Here is a 21,169-nt window from a genome sequence, read left to right on the forward strand (position 1 = left end):
ATTAGTACAGCATATAAAATATTGCATGATAACTATAAGAATCAATCAGAGGAGGTTAGAAAGGATTGGGAAGAGAAAGGTTGGATAAGCAATTCACAAAGAAACAATGGGGAGATATGTATGTCTCCCAAATATGCCACAAAGTGTAGAAGATTTGGGATCTTTGCTTGAAAGTGTTTGCACGGGTATTTTTATACCCAGATTAGACTCCAAAGATTTTTTTCAAGTAGACAGCAAATGTTAGAGGTTTCATGGGGAAGAAAGAGGTAAATGGGAATACATTTTCTTGGAGTGTAATGAGTTGGTAGACTTTAAGGATTCCCTGCAGACTGCTCTGTTAAGACATGCTGGGTGAGTAGACTGGTGTAACTAGGGAAATTATTTTTTTGAGCTATGATACAGATTAGAACTGCATAGACATAGTAAGGCCTTGCTGAGTCTAATTATGGTGGCTGCCAAAAAAGCAATTCCTACAAAATGAAAATCAAAGTCTAAACCAACATTACTAGACATAGCGAAGATAGTAACAAAGATAAAACAACTGGAATAGGGATCTTTAGAGAAGGGTAGGAGCAAATTACTTAGGAAAAAAATGGGCATTATGGAATTAATACATGCAGAGGAGGAATGAAGTTTAAAAGAAGGCAGGATTTGAATGAGCTATGTAATGTTTGACTGACAATGGCTGGATATATTATAAGTGATGTATAATGTTTGCAGCTACAGATGTGTCAGCATGGTTTGTAATGTATAACATTTGCAAATGGAGTTGTGTCGGAATGGTTTATTTTTATTTACATAATGTAAGATTGCCTGTGTCATACTTGACGATTAAATAAAGAGGTTTCTTGCTGAAAAGAAAAAAAAAAGGCTCCACACTTCAGAAAAAAACAACACTGGTTTAGACCGGCACTTCTTTTATATTTATCACTGGATCATTCATCTCAAAGAAGCATAGCTCTCATCTGCTTTGTTCAAAAATCATGAGCAAAGCAAAAAATAATGGGATATTAAAGTCGCTAAATCAGAGAGATTTTTTTAAATATTATTCTAATTTACTTAAAAAGATGGTAGAACCAAACGTTTTTCATCAACATGCATTTTATGAGCAATAAGAGGTACGAGGATATCATGAATAAAACAAATATGGCCGACACCAACCTGAAGGTGAGATACACCACACCATACAAAATAAAAAGGAAATTAAAGTGCAACAAAGGCAACCCATAAGTAATGTCACTGCCAACAGCTGCAGTAGACTTGTGCAAATGCAGGAAATGCAAACCACTATAAAAGAATTCTGTATGCATTTGGAGGTAATGGACACATGCAGCACAATGAACTTTAGCAAAGGGGGGGAAAGCCAAATTACCAAGACCAAGAGAAAGAGACTAGGTTAATAAACACCACTCAAGATTAATTCAATTTAAATGTTACATTTACTTCTATAAGGGACAGACAGTGGGGTAACAGCTGTAAAAGATTGAGTGTGACACGCCCTGATATGTCAGGCAGTGTCAGCAGTTCAAACTACAATATTGTTGAACAAACACTAACTCCTGAAACATTGGCAAACTGAAATCTGCCCTACAGTATTATCAGCCACGTTCAGTAATCTGCATTACATTCTCTCAGATAAAAAGATACTGTAAGAAAATTAATGAGAACTAATTTACATGCAATTAATTCACATTTCCATGAACAGATTCAGGTAATGGCTATGACGATAAACTCTGAGTCAAGGCATTGTGAAGATCAGGATTAGACTATATCATCAGAATGCAATATTCTGCCCAAGGCTTCTACATATACCAATTTGTACATAACATTTGTGACCTCAGCCAGCTTTGAGAAAACCATTCATCTTCACTAACATTTAAACAGAATAAAAGGCTATTTTCTGCATATATTTTATTTAAAAAAGTGATATTATGGACTGTGGCATGCACAATGTCCCTGAATTATTAGATAGATGAAGCAACAAAAAGTATGCAAAAATACACCCCATCTATTTTGCCTAGTAGCTTTCTTAAAGTGTAATGACAAGTTCCCTTTCAATCTCATTCACCCCCAAATATTCAAATCTTTCACACACAAATTTAAATCTTCAAGGAACGTATACTTCCAGTGGAATGCAACTTAATCTAAGCATCCACTACACTTTCAACAAAAAGAGTCTATGTTCCTTTTAAGATATGAATCAAGGCAGGATATTTTCACCACCCTTCTCACTATTTAAATTTTTGGGGGATGTCTTCATCATATCCCATGCCTTCTCCATCTTGAACAAGAGTGCAATGCAATAGAAAAATCATTCTGGAAATAATTCAGTCAGTAATGCTTGTGTTTCTGCAAACTTGGAGCAAACATGACAGTAATCGTTCTTATCTTGTTTACACTGGGAAAATTTCCCTGTAAAAAAACAAAACAAATACAAAAAAAACATCCAAATCTCTTCCAACGATCATGACCAAATGGATCAGAAACTTATAAAGGAAATGGAAGGACAAATACTTAGCTCATTACATGTCATTTTGCAATGTAATAGTAGGACTAACATACCTTTCATTGGTCTTCCAATTTTTCGGGCTCTATTTTCTATAAAGCAAAATAAACAATAATAAAAGTCAGATCAATTAATAATATTAATACTGCAACATCTACGGAATAGTTTGGAGGAAGAGGTATATCTCACAGAGGATACCACTGCTCTGGAATAGACTCCCCATCCAATTAAAACAAAGTTCACCCTTATACATATTAAAGCATAACTTGGAACTATGGATGGGAAACAGAAATGTTAACCCCAGACAGCACCCTGTACACTAGTAATGGACAGGGGCAGCTCCTAAATGGCTTATCCCATGCATGGGTCCCCTCAAATTATCTAAGATATAATCCCAGTTATTCTAATTAGGGATAATATATAATTATACACCATGGGACAGGAAATGCAGATCTCTATTCAAACGACATGGGTTAATTCATGCATAAAAAGGGAAACTGGCTAGGCTTAAAATGGCCCACAAGGACAGCTAGTCTAGTATTTACCTATGAACCTATTAAGAGTAACTCTCTAAATAAATCTCTACCAGTAACAGATCATGTACCAGGATTATTTTATTTCCATTTGTTTACCAGGAGTGTCAGACTGGGCTGAAAAGGCCCATTTTCAGCACGGGCCCAGAGAGAAAAGCTCCACAACATAACCCAACAACAGAATACAAATATAAAATTCATGCATTAAATAATATTTCTACAAGAGAGAAATGAAGTTAACATAAAAGAGAAAAAGCTAGCATTTGGTGGTACATAGTTTGTTTGTCTTAACGTCTATGATAGACTAACAACAAATGGTAGCACACATAGTTTTAGACTTTTATACAATATTAATACAAGAAAATTTTGTAGATGAAATGGGAAGGTGGAAAACAGCAAGTCAGGGAATGGTAGGAAGATATAGGAGAAGTGAAGGACAGCAGGGGTATGTAGGAGCTGTAGTTAGACTGGCTTGTAACAAGAGCACAGCCAGGTGTTGAAAATGTGTTCCTTGAGTAGTAATTGGAATTTGGTAGAGTTTTTTGTGCTGAGTACATACTGTAGCATGCTGTTCCACGCTTTAGAAAAACTACTAGAGTATAAGTAATCACCATTACATATTTTATTTTTGGTAACTTTCAAGAGAAGTTTATTGAATGATCTTTGCGCTCTGGTATTGGAGTATGGTTGAATGAGGTTGCTAATAGCTGGACAGTTATCTGGGTGGTGCAGGGTGGTATGGGCTGTAGTAAGTTGGTTGAATGTAAGAAGGTTAGGTAGTTCCAACAAGTTTAGTTGGTGTAGGGATGAGCAGTGATGAGATATAAAGGGGTGGTTGGAAGAAAATGTGGCTATCTTATGGTAGCAGAATTCGATTTTATTTAAATCACATTTTTTAAGTTGGTAAATATGGGAATTACGTGTAAGAGTGTTGATAGTAGGCGTGTTCTGGCAATGGACTATCTGGTAGAGTATGTTAGGAAGGGCTTAATTATATATAGTGACCCTAGCTTAAACTGGACCTTTCTGATGGCAAATGACAGATGTTGGTCAAATTTAAGATCTTCATCTATAGTGACCCCTGTTAGCTGGGTGTGGTTTGCAGGTTCGATGATGGTGTCGTTTGCAGAGTAGATGGTGAAGGGCTGAGGGAGATAGGTTTATTTATTATCGAAGATCATGAGTTTTGTTTTGTTGGGGTTGAGAATGAGTTGGGAGTTAGCGAGAGAATTTTCGATGTCTAGGAAGGATTTTTTTTTTTTTGTAGGAGGTCTGACAGGAAGGGAGCAGAGCAAATGAGGGAGGAATCATTGGCATATTGGACTATAGTTGCAAGTTGAGTGGCAGTGTAGAGTTTGTTTGTGAAAATAGTTACTAGAACAGGACCTAGTATATACCCCTTAAGGTACAGCCATAGAGATTGGTAACTGTGAGGACAGAACATTTTGCCACTTAGTAGCCTGTTGACGGTCAGCTAAGTAACTGATAAAACCAGTGGAGGGAGCAGAGGGAGAGGTTTAGTGAGGCTAGTTCTTCAATCAATAAGCTTTTGATGTGCAACAGTACTGAAGGCTTTTAACAAGTCAAGAAAGATAGCAGAGGTGTGCAGACCATTGTTTCTGTGTTGATTGGCTGTACTGAAGAAACTGAGTAAGGCTGTATTTGTACTATGTTTTGGTTGAAAGCCATGTTGAGTTGGGGAGAGAAGGTTGTTTTTGAGGAGATGGTCCAGGAGTTGCATGTGAACAAATTTTTCCAAAATTTTAGCTAAGGGTGAGAGGATGGCAATTAGTCTGTTATTTGAGAATTTGATGGAGTTGCCCCCTTTGTGTAGGACTACATAGGATACTTTCCAGAGTTTTGGAACATATTGTTCTGAGATGGACAGATTATGGGACAGGCAGTGATGTCTGCAGCAAGTCTGAGGTATTCGTTGGAGAGTTAGTCACAACAGGTGTTGAAGGTTTGAGTCTATATAGCAATATTTTATGATGTTGGTCTGGACAGGGTTGAAGTGGAAGGCTTGTAGATTGGGTTTATGATTTGCAGGGACTGTAATATAGTTATTAGTATTATTTATGGCTAAGGATAAAATGAAGTGGTTGTTGAATTGTGTGGCAATATTATCAGTGGAGTTTATAGTGGATGGGTGTGGGGTTTTGGCTTGTCTTGGTTTTAATAATTGGTTGATTGCTCCCCAAAAAGTTTTTGGGTTGTTTTGGTACTTGCGTTGTACAATATAGCTTCTTATCCTGTTTACTTTTTTTTTTTTTTGGCTTGGTTACGAAGTTTGCAGTAGTTCTGTACTGTAGCAAGGTTTCTGGAGGCCTGGTAGTAATGCTAAGCCTTATCTCTTTGTTTAAGGAGCAATTTGGTCTCAGAGCTAAGCCACTGAATGAGTTTAGATTTCACACGAGGCTGTCAAGAATAGTGAGAAATTTTTCATTGAAGTACTGTACAGCTAGGTCAAGGTGTAGGTGCATTAAAGGGGACCAGTCACAATATAGTATAAGTGTTTTAAAAGTTTCAGGGATGGTTTCTTTTGTTATGGATTAATTTAAAGAGATTGTCTCTGGGTATGTATATACATTGTCTTAACAGATAGGTGGGTAGGTGATCACTTCTGCTATCTGTAAGACAGCCTAATACCAGTTTGAGATTGAGTTGCTAACAGTCCAGTTAAAGATGCATTGTTTTTTTACTATTGCTTGTCAAGTCAAGTGTGTTGTTGTATTAACTGAGAGAAGCTGTGCAGACTAATGACGTTTGAGGTGTTTTCGGATGAGCATGTAAGCCGGTCTAAATTAAAACCTCCCATTATGATGGTTTCCTGATTAAATGTTGATGAGCATCAGCTGAGGAGGTGTTCAATAGTAGATGGATTGCTGGCTGGAGGGATATAAAATGCCAATTACAATATGTTTCTTGGGATTTATTTCAAAGCAGGCGATAAATAATTCGGCATTAGAGAAGTCTGGGTAACTGAGATTTAGGCATTCTAGTTTGAGAGTGTCTTCATATAATATTGCAATTCTACCCCCATGTTTAGAGGTCCTATCTTGTCTATGCATGTTGTAGCCGTGGGTCAATACTTCATGATCTTGGATGTGTGGTTTAAGCTAAGTTTCGTTTAGGATGGATACATCAGTTGAGTAAAGGTCTATGGTTGTGTGGGATTTGTGGATTTCATTTAGAAAGCTTCTACGGTTCATATTTAATAACAGTTGGTTGGAGTTGTTTCACTGAAAAGGTCAGCTGTTGGAAGGGATAGGTGTATTTGAGTCGCTGATGTAAAATTTATGGGTTTGAGGGCTGGGGTTGGAATGAATGTCTCCACATAATGTGATTTGGGTAGTTATGGCACAGTGGAGGTATACGAGTTTACTTGGTAATTTTAAGATCCTATTCTTAAGATCCCAAAACTATCAAACTCAGGAACAAGTGGTACCTTTTTGGTAGGCAATAAATATTTAAAAAGAGACACATTATTGATGTACAAGTAAATAATAGATGTACCATTACTGTATTAGTTTATCTATTAGACCAATCTCTTTGGTGGGTCTACAACTGGGAATATCATCCATCTTTCAAAATTTGGCTATTTTTCTCTGAAGCTCAAAAAATTCAGGCATAAAGACACCCTCCATCAACTCACCTGATGATCTCACTCAATGTACTAGGAGAAACTGTTCAGCCCCAAAGGTTACTAGTATGTTCCTAACTAATGAAATAGCAACTGTGGCTGCTGGATGGTAAAGCCCTTCTACATGCAGGAGGAAGGCAGTGTGTCAATTAGGATCCAACCAGCAGGTTGCCACACAGATCAAATAAAACATAAGGATATATCTCACACATCTGCTACACTGAACCCTCCTACCTAAGTTAGGAAGAATTTCAAGGAGTATAAAAGCCTCAAGAAGTCAGCAACCAAATAACAACAGAAGGCTGAGGCCTAAAGATGCATCACAGATCAAATACCTTAAGTTATATACTAATCAGTAATAGCCGGCTAATATTTGAACTGACAATTATGTGGCCATTGCACAAATGTTTGCAATGGAAACACTTTTGATTAAAATATGGAAAGCAGTCACAGCTCTTATAGACTTACTTTTGCCAGTAACATTTTTCAAAGGCTGTTAGCTACCTGATTTTGTATGAAAATGCACTTATTGCAAGCTAGTTGGACAGAACATGGTTAGATTATGCCAATCCTTCTCTCCTGTAAGCAAGGTAAGAACAGATGGTGCATCTTCCAGAACTTAACACACTTGCCTCAAGTAGAACCTTAGCTGAGGGTGCTTCAGGGCATGAATGATCCTTTCACTCTCGAGTTCTGTTTCTGTAAAGGAAACAGGCAGTTGGATGAATTAGTTTAGTGAGTGCAATAGGGGATTACGATGTAAGTATGCAAAATGCACACATGTTCAAAACTGGCTAAACAAAGCTGTGATTCACAGGGAAAACTGTTTGTTCACCAAGATGCAGTGGTCCTAGAGAGGATTATATTAACACCTTGCAGGTGTGATAGGTGTCTTTTACCCCCCAAAAAAATCAAAGTTAAGTTTTATGTGAATTCTGCTTGCATTTTTTAAATGGCATTTATGCTAATGACATATATAATGGTTCCCTACACCAACATTCTTTCTGCAGTGAATATAAGCCAGTACTAACACTTGATCATTACGGCACCATTTTCAAAAGAAACATGGGTTAATAATAATGGACACACAATACTTATCAATGATAAGATATGGGTCCCTAGAGATAAGGTCCTAAGGTCAAGTCTCAAAGAAGTAAGGGGTTCTTCAAAGGACTACGTAGACCCAAATACCACTGCTGGATGGTGAGACCTTCCAGACACAAGTGGTCAGTTGAGTAATTAGAATCCACTGAGAACAGTGAAGGTTTTTTAATGTTTCTGAGTTTTTGCTAACCTGCTTTCCCATATGGTCTAGCGGTTAAGATTTCTGGTTTTCACCCAGGTGGACCGGGTTCCACTCCCGGTATGGGAATGGGTTACACTTTTGCAGCCCAGGTAGCTCAATCGGTAGAATATCAGACTCTTAATCTGAGGGCCCAGGGTTCAAGACCCTGCTTGGGCATGTGCTTCTTTAGTTGCTTGCAAACTGTGTATGGTGCAAGTAGGACAGTGGTGACTCACGTTTATACTGAAAAAGTTTTCCACATATTCAACTGCATTTTTTTTTTTTTTTTTTACAAAAACAGACCGTTATGTATGGATTCTGACTGACTTTACCGTTTACATGGTAATTTGCAATGTAACAGAAGGACTAACATACCTTTCTAGGTCTTCCAATTCTGTGCTCCACGGTTCCCATATTAAAAAAAAACAAGCAATAAGAATAACTATCCAAACTGAATTTCTTCCAACAAGACAAATACCAGGAACTCAAAATGAAGGATAAAAAGAGAGAGAAGGGCTACATTCTCTGGAGTAGCAAACAGGCTGATTTCAAGGATGCCTACTCCTGGAATAATTTGACCAGCTAATATCTAATGTTTTCTTATAGAACTGCATTTTGTAGCACACTAACATTAAAACTGCAATTATTTTTGTGCTCCATTTACACAAAAAGTATAAAAATCTCAAAGCATAACTTGAGTCCGAGTATCATATGATGACATAAATTGCAGGGGATGTTTCGGTGTCACCTTGGGTAATCCACACACAATATACATGAGCTGCTAACTACCAACAGCTTTCTACCAGATTGTCACAATTTCCATAGAACTTTGTTCTTTCTTGTAGCATCTCAAAATGCAATCAGTATAGTTCTAGGCTTCCCATACTCGACATCTGACTCTGATACTGGCAAATGCTTCATTGTCACAATCCCTAAGGAATCTTCTGCAAACTCTGCTCAGTCTGCCATTTTGGTTTTCACACAGTCCAAGTCCAGCCCTACCTAATTTTCAGAAATCAGTATAATTTCAGATTCTGCCTCCTTGCCTTGCCCTTCGTTCCATTCGTTTGCCTACTCAATGTGTTTCCCATCTCTGCCAGTTTTGCTCATATCTGAAATACTTAGCATACATCAGGTCCCACAGCCATCTGCCGGTCATGAACAGTCTTTGCATCCCCTACTCCAATCACATCTGAATGCGTTAAGTATGCTGCAAACAAGCCTGTTCCATTCCACAGTTCAAATTATGTCATCTCCATGCTATTAATCACCTCTGGGACATTTAATCATAACTTTCTTGGGTCTCTATTTGATGACTGGGAAGCAGCCTCAGTTTGTGATGCACCGCATTACCAAACTGTTTATCTTCAGCTGCACATCCCTTTTCTTCCATCATCATTTGGTAATAACACCTTCACTATTCTTTACACTGAAAGTTGCATTGAATAAGCTACTATAGCATACTATGACTTTCAGAACCAGCAGATTTAATTATCAGCATTACCTGAGAAGTGAAAAGGCAACTGACTTTGACAAACACTTTGATACTTCTAGAACTTGTATTCCTTACCTGTCTCAGACACCGCAAGTGCCAGGTCATCTGACTCCTTAAAAGAAATAAGAGGAATGAAGCCAATGTCTTGCACAAATAATGTTAAGGGGTGCTGCAAGTGTGACAGGCAGGCACCGGATGCAAGTAATAATGTAATACCATCTGAGAAGAACCCACCAATAACAGCAGGGAGGACTGGACAGAGCTCCTCCAGTCCTGGTGCTGGCACTGGGCTATGTTCATGAAGTGGGTGCTCCCACACCCCCACTGGACTGGTAACACCAAATCTCAAGTATCTGCCTAAACATTGAGCCCTAATATGGGAATACTAGGTGAACTACTCTCAGTCTGAGCCACTGAGTCATGCTAGACCCAAGGAGGCCTTAGAAGAGGAGTATTCAGCCCCAAATTCTACAAGTAAGCTACAGTCAAGTAACCTCAACAGCCACTTCCTGTAATTCATCCAGTCATGGGCATATACAGATTATTCCAGAAACAGGTAACACCTACACCACAGGATGCACCTTTCAAAGTGGAAGTCAGACATGTGTCTCAACAAGGCACCTTCCCATCTGTCAAAATGAAGGATGTCTGCAAACTCAAACCTTTGTTATTTGTGTGTGGACACAATGACATCTGAAACACGGAGATGGCCACAGACAGACATGTGACTTTGGTGAAATACTACCCAAACTTTCAGGACTCTGAGATGCGTGGAAAACCTGACTTGAGAGAGATAAACTGCACTGATCTGGCAGTCCTCTGGACATTTCAAACAGTGCTTTTCATCACTTACTTTGGAATATCTGCCTAAATACTTCATCTTTAAATTTTCATGGTCTACGTATTACTTTCCCCTCAAGTGTTTGACAGTACTCTGTACAGACTCAGACACTATGAGTGACATTTTTCCTGTAAAAGGCCTCGGTACTTAATATATTGAGCTCATATCCAGGCATGCCTAAATGTCAGTTTCCTGTGCTTTCTCCTGTAAACCTGGTGAACTTGGGTATCCTGAAGCAATGTAGCAACTGCCTCATATACACAGACAACCCTCTCCTCTTACCTCCCAAAACTATGACTTGTGAGAGATGCACATACATAGCCAAATTGGAAGCCAAGCACTCTCCAGCCAAGACTGGATTAGCCATAAAGAGGAGAAGGTTAACACCTGTACCACACCACATTCAACACACAGCCCTCCACAACATACACCACCACAACCCTCACATAGTAACACAAAACACACACCTACTTTTGTGGAGGCTCTCAATAAAAATCTGCCCAAACAGCAGAGACCTCTGAGGCACAAATGCAAACAACCACCACATCCTAGCACAAACCATGAGACACAAAGCTCACAAACAGTGTGCCACTCAACCAAAGCGCATAAGGAAAAAAAACGTACCCAATACACTAGTCATAGGTGACTCAATAGTAAGACACACTGATGTCCCACTCACTAGGTTGAATAAGGAGAAAGTTACGGTCAGCTGCCTGTCGGGTGACAGGATACGCCACATAACACACGCACTTAGGTCACTCCGCAACAGGTACAAATATGACTCTGTCATTGTCCATATTGGTGTGAATGACCTGAGATGTACCTCCCTGGACTACATGAAAAGAGACAGAGGAGCTCTCGGATATTGTAGCCCAGGCAGGTATGACCCTAGCTCTGAGAAGCATCCTACCGTCACCCAGAATGATACTACAGTGCAAGCAGAAAATGACTGACTTCAACAATTGGCTAAGTTTCTGGTGTCATTTTAAGGGGATCCAGTATCTGTCTGCCTGGGATGACATGATCGACAGACCTCAATGCTTCATCACAGATGGCCTGCACCTGTCACCGCAGGGATTCTGGATACTGGCCAAGGCTCTTGCCATCCCTATAGTGCCTTTTTTAGGCAATATCCTGAAGACAAAATTACCATAACAGCTACAAGCAAACAACATCTGAGGGCAATGCTACTCAAAGCTAGAAGTCTAAATCTCAAAATGCACTTGCTCAAAGCACTCCTTAAAATGGAGAACATCGACATCTGTGCAGTGACCGAGACTTGGTTCAAGGATCCGGAGAGGACTCGGCTATAATTCATACCACACCTTTTGGCCCCTAAACCTGGACCGAAGCACTAAAGGCGGTGGTTTCTCCATATTTATAAAGGATATGCATACCTCCAGACTAGTAGCCCAACATAACACATCAGAGATACTTCAGGTACAACTAACACTGGGTAAAACTGCAATCCAGAGTTGTAGCATACTATACATCCTCCACCATGTCCCAAGACTCCCACTCCACATTCCTAAACACACTGGAAAATATTAGGGTACAACCCAATATTCCTTATACTGGGAGACTTTAACTACTCCTCCATTAACTGGGAAAATAACTCGTGTACCAACACACTTGCTCAACGCTTTCTGGAATTCATTAATTCCAACGCCCAGGACCAACTCATTCTTACCCCCACCAGAGGTAGAAACATCCCTGACCTGGTCATTACTAACATGGGCGACCTTTGTTCTACACCAGTAATCAACTCCTCCCTGGTCAGATCTGACTACAAGCTAATCACCATGGATATCCACATTCCACTCTCACCGCCCCTACAGGAGATCACTGTAAAAACACTTCTCCAAAGCCAATTTTGGACTTCTAACAACAGAGGTGGCTAACTTCACGCCACCCATGCAAATGGAAAATAGCTGCATGAATGAATCATACACCAATGCACTGTATGAGCACATACACAAGTGCATGGAACAGGCCATACCAAACAGAACCAAGATGCTCTCCTCCAAAAAAAGGAAGCCAATCTGGTGGTCTCCCACCATAAACAAACTCTACAACAGAAGGAAAAAACTGTTGCAGCAAAGAATAAGATCCCGAGACTGCAAAAACTCCCTTGTCATCCTCAGCAAAAAACTGAGATCCATCATCAAATACTCTAAAGCTAGCTATGAAAACAAAATTGCTGCAGATTCTAAAGACAACCACAAGGCATTCTATAGTTATATCAAGAATCTACATGGCAATACTCAGATCTGTTCTGAGCTGCAGCACAATGATAATACATATACAGAACCAACATGTTACTCGACAGGTTCAGTGCAAACATTACCCCCCTTTAACTCCCTAAAGGGCCTATAACAATACCCGAGGAATGCCAAGTCCTATTATCACAGCTATACAGATACAAAACGCATTGTCCAAAACCAAGAATACAGCTTCCATGGGACCGGATAACATCCCTGGCTGTGTTCTACATGAATTACAAAGTGAACTGGCACCACACCTGAGTATCCTGTTCAATCACAGCCTCATTTCAGGCTTTGTTCCTACCGAATGGCACACTGCTATGGTCATCCCACTGACGAGTCTGATATGTAAGGATGTGGAGCACATCATCATTGACCTTACAAATAAGGACATAGAGATTCTCCAAACTCTGGACCCCACGCAGTTTGGGTTTGTGAAAGGGAGACCATGCCTGCTCAACCTGACAGACCGAGTCTGTCACCAGGGCTGTGGATAAGGGCAAGGTATCTCACACAGCCTACCTAGATCTTGCCAAGGAATTCAACACCATCCCTCAACTCAGGAATCATAGATAGACTCACTAAACTAGGCATAAATCGCTATGTCATAAGATGGGTTGTCAACTGGCTCATTGATAGAACCCACACTGTGAAAGTAGCAGACTCCAAATCTGACTACCGACCAGTTACAAGTGGACAGGGATCGGTCCTAGGTCCTCTCCTGTTTGGCATTTACTTCTCTGAAGTTCAAGCCAACACAAAGAGAGACTGGATGACCAAGTTCGCAGATGATTGGAAACTGGGAGCCATTACTGATTCTTCAACTGATGTAGACATTCTAGAGAAAGGCCTCACTGACACCAATATGTCAAAAAGTGCATTGTCATTCCCTTTGGGAAAAATTCGGTGCCCATCAACTACCACATAGGTAGCAGTCCACTAAACACCTAAGGTATGATAAGATACCTGAAGACACAGGTTGACAGCAACCTCTCCTTTGATAACCACATTGCCACTCTAGTCAGAAAGTCCTTCGATGGGGCACATCTCATTACAAATGTTTTCTCATCTAGGAAGAAAGAGGTCATAATCCCTCTCTACTCATCCCTCATTAGACCTATTACAGAATACAACACCTCATTTGATATGTACCTCTTTAGACACTTACAACTGGAAAGGCCACAATAATACCTCACTAAGAGGATCTTAGGCCTTAGACACATGCCCTATACTGACAAACTCAAAAAACTCCAGATTTACTCTCTCTCTTACTGCCTACTTAAAGGCGATCTCTGCTTGACCTACAAAGCCATGTCTGACCCAGAGCTGCTAGATATGCTACAGCTAAAGAAATTCCAATCCCTCCGTGCCACACACTCCAGGGACTAAACCTCATTACCACAATAAACAGAACATGCTGGAGGGGCAAGGTTCCTAATCGAGAGGCTTCCCATACTCTGGAACAAACTTTCCATTCATTTCAAGCAGAGCCCTTCACTGGCCCTCTTCAAGAGAAATCTTGACAAGTGGATGGGCTATAGGAAGTTCATCCTGGGGAGCAATTCAGTGGCCTTGCTTGACAGCGGCACTGGGAACTAACTTTGGGCGGCATGATACCAGGGAATCTTCTTGGCCTAGGCTTATATAGGCTCCTGGGCCATTAGCCTAGTAAACACCTATAAAAGAAGCTACTATTTTGTTTCTGCTTGTCTGATACCATTGCACTTCCAATCACCTGAGTTTTTACTCTGCTTAGTTGTGCTTTTATAGCTTTTTGTTCTATTTATCAAAAAAACTACTGGTTGATATTGCTGACTGCTAAGGGTACAGTCTTGTAGTGTTACTTGCAATAGGGGTAGTATTGTGATATTTTACAGAGCCTGTGCCTCATTCAAGCATTTCAAAATCTATTACTACTTTTTGGTCACAAGTACATTCAGTTGTAATTTCTACCTTGTAGATGTAGAAGCAAAAGTGGTTGTGTTGCGATTCTGTGACAGGATCGGTGATCATCTCTTTATATTGCATGTTCCATTCGTTAAGATCTATTCTGTATCATTTGTCTTTTTAAAGCTGTACTTACTGAGATTACCGTGTACTACAACTGCTACTATTCTTAAATTATAAGACTGTAACAGCCTATCAGCCTCCACTGCAACATTAGGAACTGCTTTCCCTGCTCCTCCCTCCTACTTTGTTAGAGTAATTATACTCTCACAATATCTGACTGTAAAAGTTAAAAATCCTAAATCTCTAGCCTACCTGTGTCCCTAGCCTTTTAACTTAGTCATAGTAGTGACGGAAATGTGAACTGATAACAGGTGTCTGTGTCTCAGAACTCCATTAGCTTACTTCTAGACTATTTTTTGATTGGATTTCTCATTAGTTCATCTCCTATGATTGCTCTGAGACTGCTCTCATCTTTTATTCAAGACTCTAAAAAGCGTGGAAAGTCCTGAAGTGAGAGATACAAGCTGCAGTGATCTTGGTGCCCTCCAGGTGTTTAAAAAAAGAAGTTATGTACTCACCATAACATTCCATGTTTGTAGTCCATCTCGCCCTTCATACTTGCACATGGGTTCAGAGCAGATCCTCTGCTCCGACTTGGCCTTTTTACAAGCTCAAAGTCTTCTAGTTGGCTCGTGGCTAGGTAGGTATCCCATGGTGCACCAGTACAATCCCCAGATCTTGTTCGCTGCTAACTAAAGAGAAATAACAAAAAAATAACTCAGAAAGAACCCAATAATAAAAGTTCTCCATCTAATAATAACAATTTTTTTGTCTCCAGATCCTTCCAGGATGGGGTAGGAGGGTGGGTTTGTAAGAATGAAGGGCGAGATGGACTACAAACATGGAACATTATGGTGAGTACATAACTTCTTTATGTTCTGTAGTCCTATCTCGCCTTCATTCTTACACATGGGACAGTGTCCCTAGCACCTTATTCTTGGGTGGCTCAAGGAAAGATACTCCTGAGTACCGTGGAACCAAAGGATGCTCTACCCCTGGAGGTAAATTCCAATTTGCAATGAGTAATAAATGTGTGAGGGGTAGCCTAAGTTGCTGCTGCACAGATATTATCAAGTGGGACCTTGGCTTGAAAGGCTGTAGACTATCTCATAGAATGAGCCTTAATTTTGAAAGGTAAAGGCTTACCATCAGAAGAGTAAATATAAGCTATACAGCTGGAGATCCAATTAGAGAGGGTCACTTTCGAAACTGGGAGACCTTATCTGGAGTCGGAGAAGGAAATAAATAATTGGTCTGACTTCCTGAATTCCTTGTGCAAATAAAACCGTAATTGTCTATGAACGTCCAACTGATGAAATCTGTATTCTGCTGCATTGGAATGACTAGGAAAGAACAAGTTCTATGGACTGGTTCAAAGTGTTATAGGAGCAGACCTTGGGGACAAAGGATGGATTAGCCTTCAGGTACACCGACTCCTCATCTGAAGGGGTAACAGTGGGCCAGCCTCACCTCTGCTTAAGGATTTCCAAGATGTCTACAAAGGAGACCTCATCAGAGGACGACTTGGGGGACCCTTCTGACTCCTCGAGGTCGGTGTCAGAGGTAAAATCTCATCCTGTGAGTCTACATGCTTACTCTTGCATGTCCTCTTCCGTGAGGGCTCCTTGGAAGGATATTCTGGGGAGGTCTTGGAAGAATAGGGGCCACCAGCTGGAGGCTCCTGAGGCTGCGGGTCTCTGCTGTACAGAGAGGGAGTAGGTGCCGAGACAGAATTAGGTGCCCGAGGGGGAAGAGTGTCGACATCCCATCGGGACAGCAAACTCCTCATCATCTTGAAGGCCGACCTCCCTGGCTCCGGAGACAGGGGACGCCATCGTCTCAGAGACAAATGTAGGGTCCGAGCTCATCCTAGCCGACGCACTGAGAGGAAGGCTCGGAACCAAAGAAGTCCAGTTCCAGGCGTCTCTGTCGGGGTCGAGTGGGGAGCTTCGGCTCCTAGACACCACGGACAGCACCGAAGGTGTCGGAGCAGAACTCAGCTCCAAAACAACCTCAAGGGGGAGCAGGAACCGAGGGTTCCACCAGTGGTACTGAGCACTCCAACTCCGAAAGCCCAGCACAGCTCGGAGGAGGAATCACAGAAAGGATAATGTACTCAAGTAGCCCCGGAACTGACTGGGTCGAAGACAACAACATTTTAGACAAGGCAGATGACTTCGGGAATCTCAGCATTACTCTCTCCACATCTTCTTCCGATAAGCTCCTGGAAGATCTGGAAGACAGAGTGGGAGATCTAGATCTCTGTAGTATGGGGGACCTTAATGTAGGGGAGACTGGCAAAGGATCCGTAGACTGGCTCCGATGTCTGCTATCAGTGGTTGGCTCCGAAATGCCTGGTGCTGACACTGTAGCCATAGTAGTAGCATCTTCGATCAGCTCCGAACTCAGTGGAGCTGAGGAGGCAGCAGATTTGTCAGTTTTAGAAATTTTGGGTGGCGGTTCCGATGCACCAGCCGGCACCGAGGAATGCCTCTTAGAAGGTTTATATTTTTCCTTTTTGGATCCATGCGACTTAGAAGAGGAGGAAGAGATAGCCAGATCTTCCTCAAAGGAGGGCTTAAGGAGACCTTTTAATATAAGTTTATTATTTCTCTCCTGCAATACCCTGGCACTAAATGGGTGACAAAATGTTTCCTGTAAATGGATGGCCCTTAGACAGCATACACAGTTACTGTGGCCATCCGTTATAGACATCTTCTGCGAACATTTCACACACTTTTTAAAGCCAGAGGGCTTATGATCCTTAGCCTCCTTAGACATCTCACAGAAGATTAAAACAATCAGACACACATAGAGGAAAAAAAAGAGAGTGAGAGGACTAGGTCCTCTAACTTAAATGAGCATAGCCCTTAAAGTACCAGCAGATACACAACCACGAGGACTAGGTCCTCTAAATTAAATGAGCACAGCCCTTAAAGTACCAGCAGATACACAACCACGAGGACTAGGTCCTCTAACTTAAATGGACCTAGCCCTGGGTAGAAAAATAAGGGAGAAACCTAGGTCCTCTAAAACAGTCCCAGAAAATGAAAGAGGTTAGAAAATTAGAAGTTATGTACTCACCATAACGTTCCATCTGAGTAGGTGACTTCATTTGGATGCAACCTGTGGGTATCAGATCCGACCTCAGATCCTAGCCGGCATTTCAAAAGCTTTAGGCTCCGAGCTCCTAGCTCCTCCCTCTACCCATAATCCCCTGCCAAGCCCTAACTGACCTCAGATTGAGTTTGCCTATATAATACTAGAATAAAAAGTATCTAAATAGATGCATAAACTCTTGTTGTATAAAGGTCAGGGGGATGGAGGGATGAGTTACATCAAATGAAGTCACCTACTCAGATGGAACGTTATGGTGAGTACATAACTTCTAAATCTGAAGTAGGCAGACTTCATTTGTCTGCAACCTGTGGGACAGAGTCCCCAGCTACCTAAATCTTGGGCGGCAGTCATGGAAGGATGTTCCGGAGCACCGCTGAGCCAAAGGATGCTCTTCCCCTGGAAACAACATCCACCTTATAATGAGAAATGAAGGTAAGAGACGAGGCCCAAGTGGCTGCCGCGCAGATATCATCCAATGGCACTCGGGACTTAAACGCGGCTGACGTTGAAACTGCCCTAGTAGAGTGAGCAGTAACCCTTTGAGGAGCAGGCCTACCTGAAGTGTCATAAGCCTGCAGAATACAATTAGCAATCCATCTCGACAGTGTGACTTTGGAAACCGCTTTGCCCAAAGCAAATTTAGCAAAGGAGATGAACAGTTGATCTGATTGTCTATGACCAGCCGTTCTGTGAATGTAAAAGCGCAATTGTCTATGAACATCTAAAGAATGCAGCTTATATTCTCCTTTGTTTTTATAATTGGGGAAAAACACAGGTAAGTTGATTGATTGATTAATATTAGATTCCGAAGAAACTTTTGGAAGAAAAGATGGATTGGTCCTGAGGCACACCCTATCGGGAAAGAAGGAGAGGTAAGGCGGTTTGATGCATAGAGCCTGAAGTTCTGACACTCTTCTGGCTGATGTGATGGCTACCAAGAAAGCAGTCTTCCAGGAAAGGTACTTGAGATCTGCAGAAGCTGCAGGCTCAAAGGGAGGAGCAGTAAGGGCCTGTAGAACTAAGGCTAGGTCCCAAGGTGGTACAGCTTCGTTGACCGGTGGCCTCAACAGAAAAACTCCTTTAAGAAAGGTCTTACAAAGTTTCGCAGTCATGAGGGGAGCTGACTCATGACCCATATGATAATGGGAAATCGCTGCCATTTGTACCTTTACCGTGGAAGAACTAGCCCCTTGATGAAAGAGGTCTGTTAAGTATAGCACCGCAGACATAGGTGCTGAAAAAGGATCCATACTTTTCTGGACCACCCAAATAGAAAACCTTTTCCATTTGCTCCGATAAACCTTCCTAGTGGAAGATTTATGAGCCGCCACTAGAATGGCCTTGACAGGTGACGAGATACCGGGAGTCCTAATCAAGGATGGAACTGGAGCAGCCAGGCTGCCAATTTCAGGGTGAGTAGATTCGGGACCGGAAGTCCTAGAGGATGGGAGATGAGATCCGGGATCGGATCCAGAATCCAGGGCGGATTCACTTTGTGAGACCATACATAAGGGAACCAGGGCTGACGAGGCCAGAACGGGGCAATGAGAATCATTCTGCTCCCCAAACTGTTGGCTTTCTGCAACAGCCTCTACATCAGAGGTAGTGGAGGATAGGCATAAAGGAGACCGGGAGGCCAAGCATGCACCAGAGCGTCTCTCGGGGATTCCCCAGGTGGGGGAAGTAGAGCGAAGAAACTGTCGCATTTGGCGTTTGAGTGAGAAGCAAAAAGATCGCAACAGGGTTGCCCCCAGACTGCAAAAATCTTCTTCGCTACCAGAGGATTGAGAGACCACTCGTGCGGGGAAAGAATGGTGCGACTGAGCTTGTCCGCAAGGATGTTGGATTTTCCCGGAATGTGCGTTGCTACAGGAAAGCGTTTGGTGGAAATTGCCCATTCCCAGACTCTCATGGCCTCTCGACAAAGGGGGTAGGACCTGGTTCCTCCCTGCTTGTTGATGTACCAGACTACCGACATGTTGTCTGTCTGGATCGCAATAGTCCCCGTAGGAAGAAGGCTGTGAAGTGCTTGCAACGCCAGGAGCACCGCCCTCATCTCCAGGACATTTACATGCAACGAGGTCTCTGAGGTGTTCCACATGCCTTGGACAATCTTGCCCGCAGAATGCCCCCCCCCCACCCGAGGCGAGAAGCATCCATAGTCACCGTGGCTCGGGGGAATGCTGCACAAAAGGGTCTCCCTGCTAGAGGCTCCGGAGACTGGAGCCACCAAAACAGGGAGTCCTTGCATGTCTTGCTGACCGCTATTGGGCTGTTGAGAGAGGAGTATAGCGGGGACCACTGGACCTGTAGGGTCCATTGAAGAACCCGCATGTGTAAGCGAGCATGAAGAAGTGGAATAGCTGCTGCCATTGAACCCAGGGCCCTCAGGACCGAAGCTGCCGTCGGAAACGGTTGTAGGACTGCTGTGATATGACACTTCAGGCTGGACAGCCTGTCTGGGGTGAGGAAGGCCCGCATTGATCTTGTGTCCAACCTTCCTCCTATGAAATCTATAAGTTGTGTGGGGTGCAGTAAAGATTTCTCCCAGTTTATGGTGATGCCCAGCCTTGGGGCTATAAGAAGGAAATAGTCCTTGGCTGAGCACAGTAGATGCCTTGATGATGCCGTCAGGAGCCAGTCGTCCAGGTACGGAAAGACCTGTAATCCCTGGAGTCTCAGGTGGGCCGCTACTACTGCTAGAACCTTGGTGAACACCCTGGGGGCAGAGGTGAGACTGAAGGGGAGGACCCTGAACTGGGAGTGGCTGGCTCCCAGCCGGAAGCGAAGGAACCTCCTGGACCGTCTGTCCATCCGAATGTGGTAGTACGCGTCCTTGAGGTCGATAGAGCACATCCAATCGTTCTCCCGCAAGAGGGGGAGTATAGATTGTAGGGTGACCATCCGGAACTTTTGCTTGGTTACTGACAGATTCAGTAGGGAAAGGTCTAAGATCGGTCTTAAGTCCCCCGTTTTCTTTGGCACCAAGAAGAACCTGGAGTAAAACCCTGATCCGGTCTGATCTCGGGGGACGCGCTGGATGGCTCTTTTTCCTAGCAGCTGCTCGATTTCGACAGCTGCTGCCTCCCTTTGGTCGGGTGGTACATCTGGGAGGCTGCGGGATCTGTGGATTTTGCTCAGGGGAATGGTATAACCTCTGGATATCACACAAAGCACCCAACGGTCGGATGTGACTGACTCCCAAGAAGTCAGGTGCCTCGAAAAACGCCCCCCGACTGCCTCCAGAGACGGACAGCCGGGCACCCCTTCAGGACTGTTGCGTGGGTCTGTCAGAGAAAGGTTCTCTGGACCCAAAGTTTCTAGGACCCCCTCTGCCTCTAGGACGGTGACCTCTCTGTCCTCCTCTGCCACGGAAGGACTGGTTATCCGGAGCAGGTTGGGACTACTGCGACTTCCGGAACCACATCTTCTTCTGTCCCTTTTGGTTCTTCGAGAAGGACCTCTGGGGAGC

At 42.6% G+C, this 21,169-nt stretch overlaps 1 protein-coding gene and 2 non-coding genes across 45 annotated transcripts in view; 2 read left to right on the forward strand and 1 right to left on the reverse strand.

Moving 5' to 3' along the window:
- Positions 1 to 21,169, reverse strand: part of LOC122809254 (titin-like) — a 3,339,665-nt gene that overhangs the window by 1,388,021 nt on the left and 1,930,475 nt on the right. For all 43 annotated transcript variants that reach the window (XM_044080625.1, XM_044080596.1, XM_044080621.1 and 40 more), the window contains one exon: positions 2,563 to 2,598. In XM_044080625.1, the coding sequence (XP_043936560.1) occupies positions 2,563 to 2,598 (36 nt within the window). The remainder of the gene's footprint in view (positions 1 to 2,562; positions 2,599 to 21,169) is intronic.
- On the forward strand, positions 7,983 to 8,054 carry TRNAE-UUC. The gene has a single exon. It is a non-coding gene; the product is annotated as a tRNA-Glu (tRNA).
- TRNAK-CUU lies at positions 8,072 to 8,144 on the forward strand. Its single transcript has one exon. It is a non-coding gene; the product is annotated as a tRNA-Lys (tRNA).

The sequence above is a fragment of the Protopterus annectens genome, chromosome 8.part0 (assembly GCF_019279795.1).
Source record: "Protopterus annectens isolate FY-2018-M chromosome 8.part0, PAN1.0, whole genome shotgun sequence".
Taxonomy (NCBI): domain Eukaryota; kingdom Metazoa; phylum Chordata; order Ceratodontiformes; family Protopteridae; genus Protopterus; species Protopterus annectens.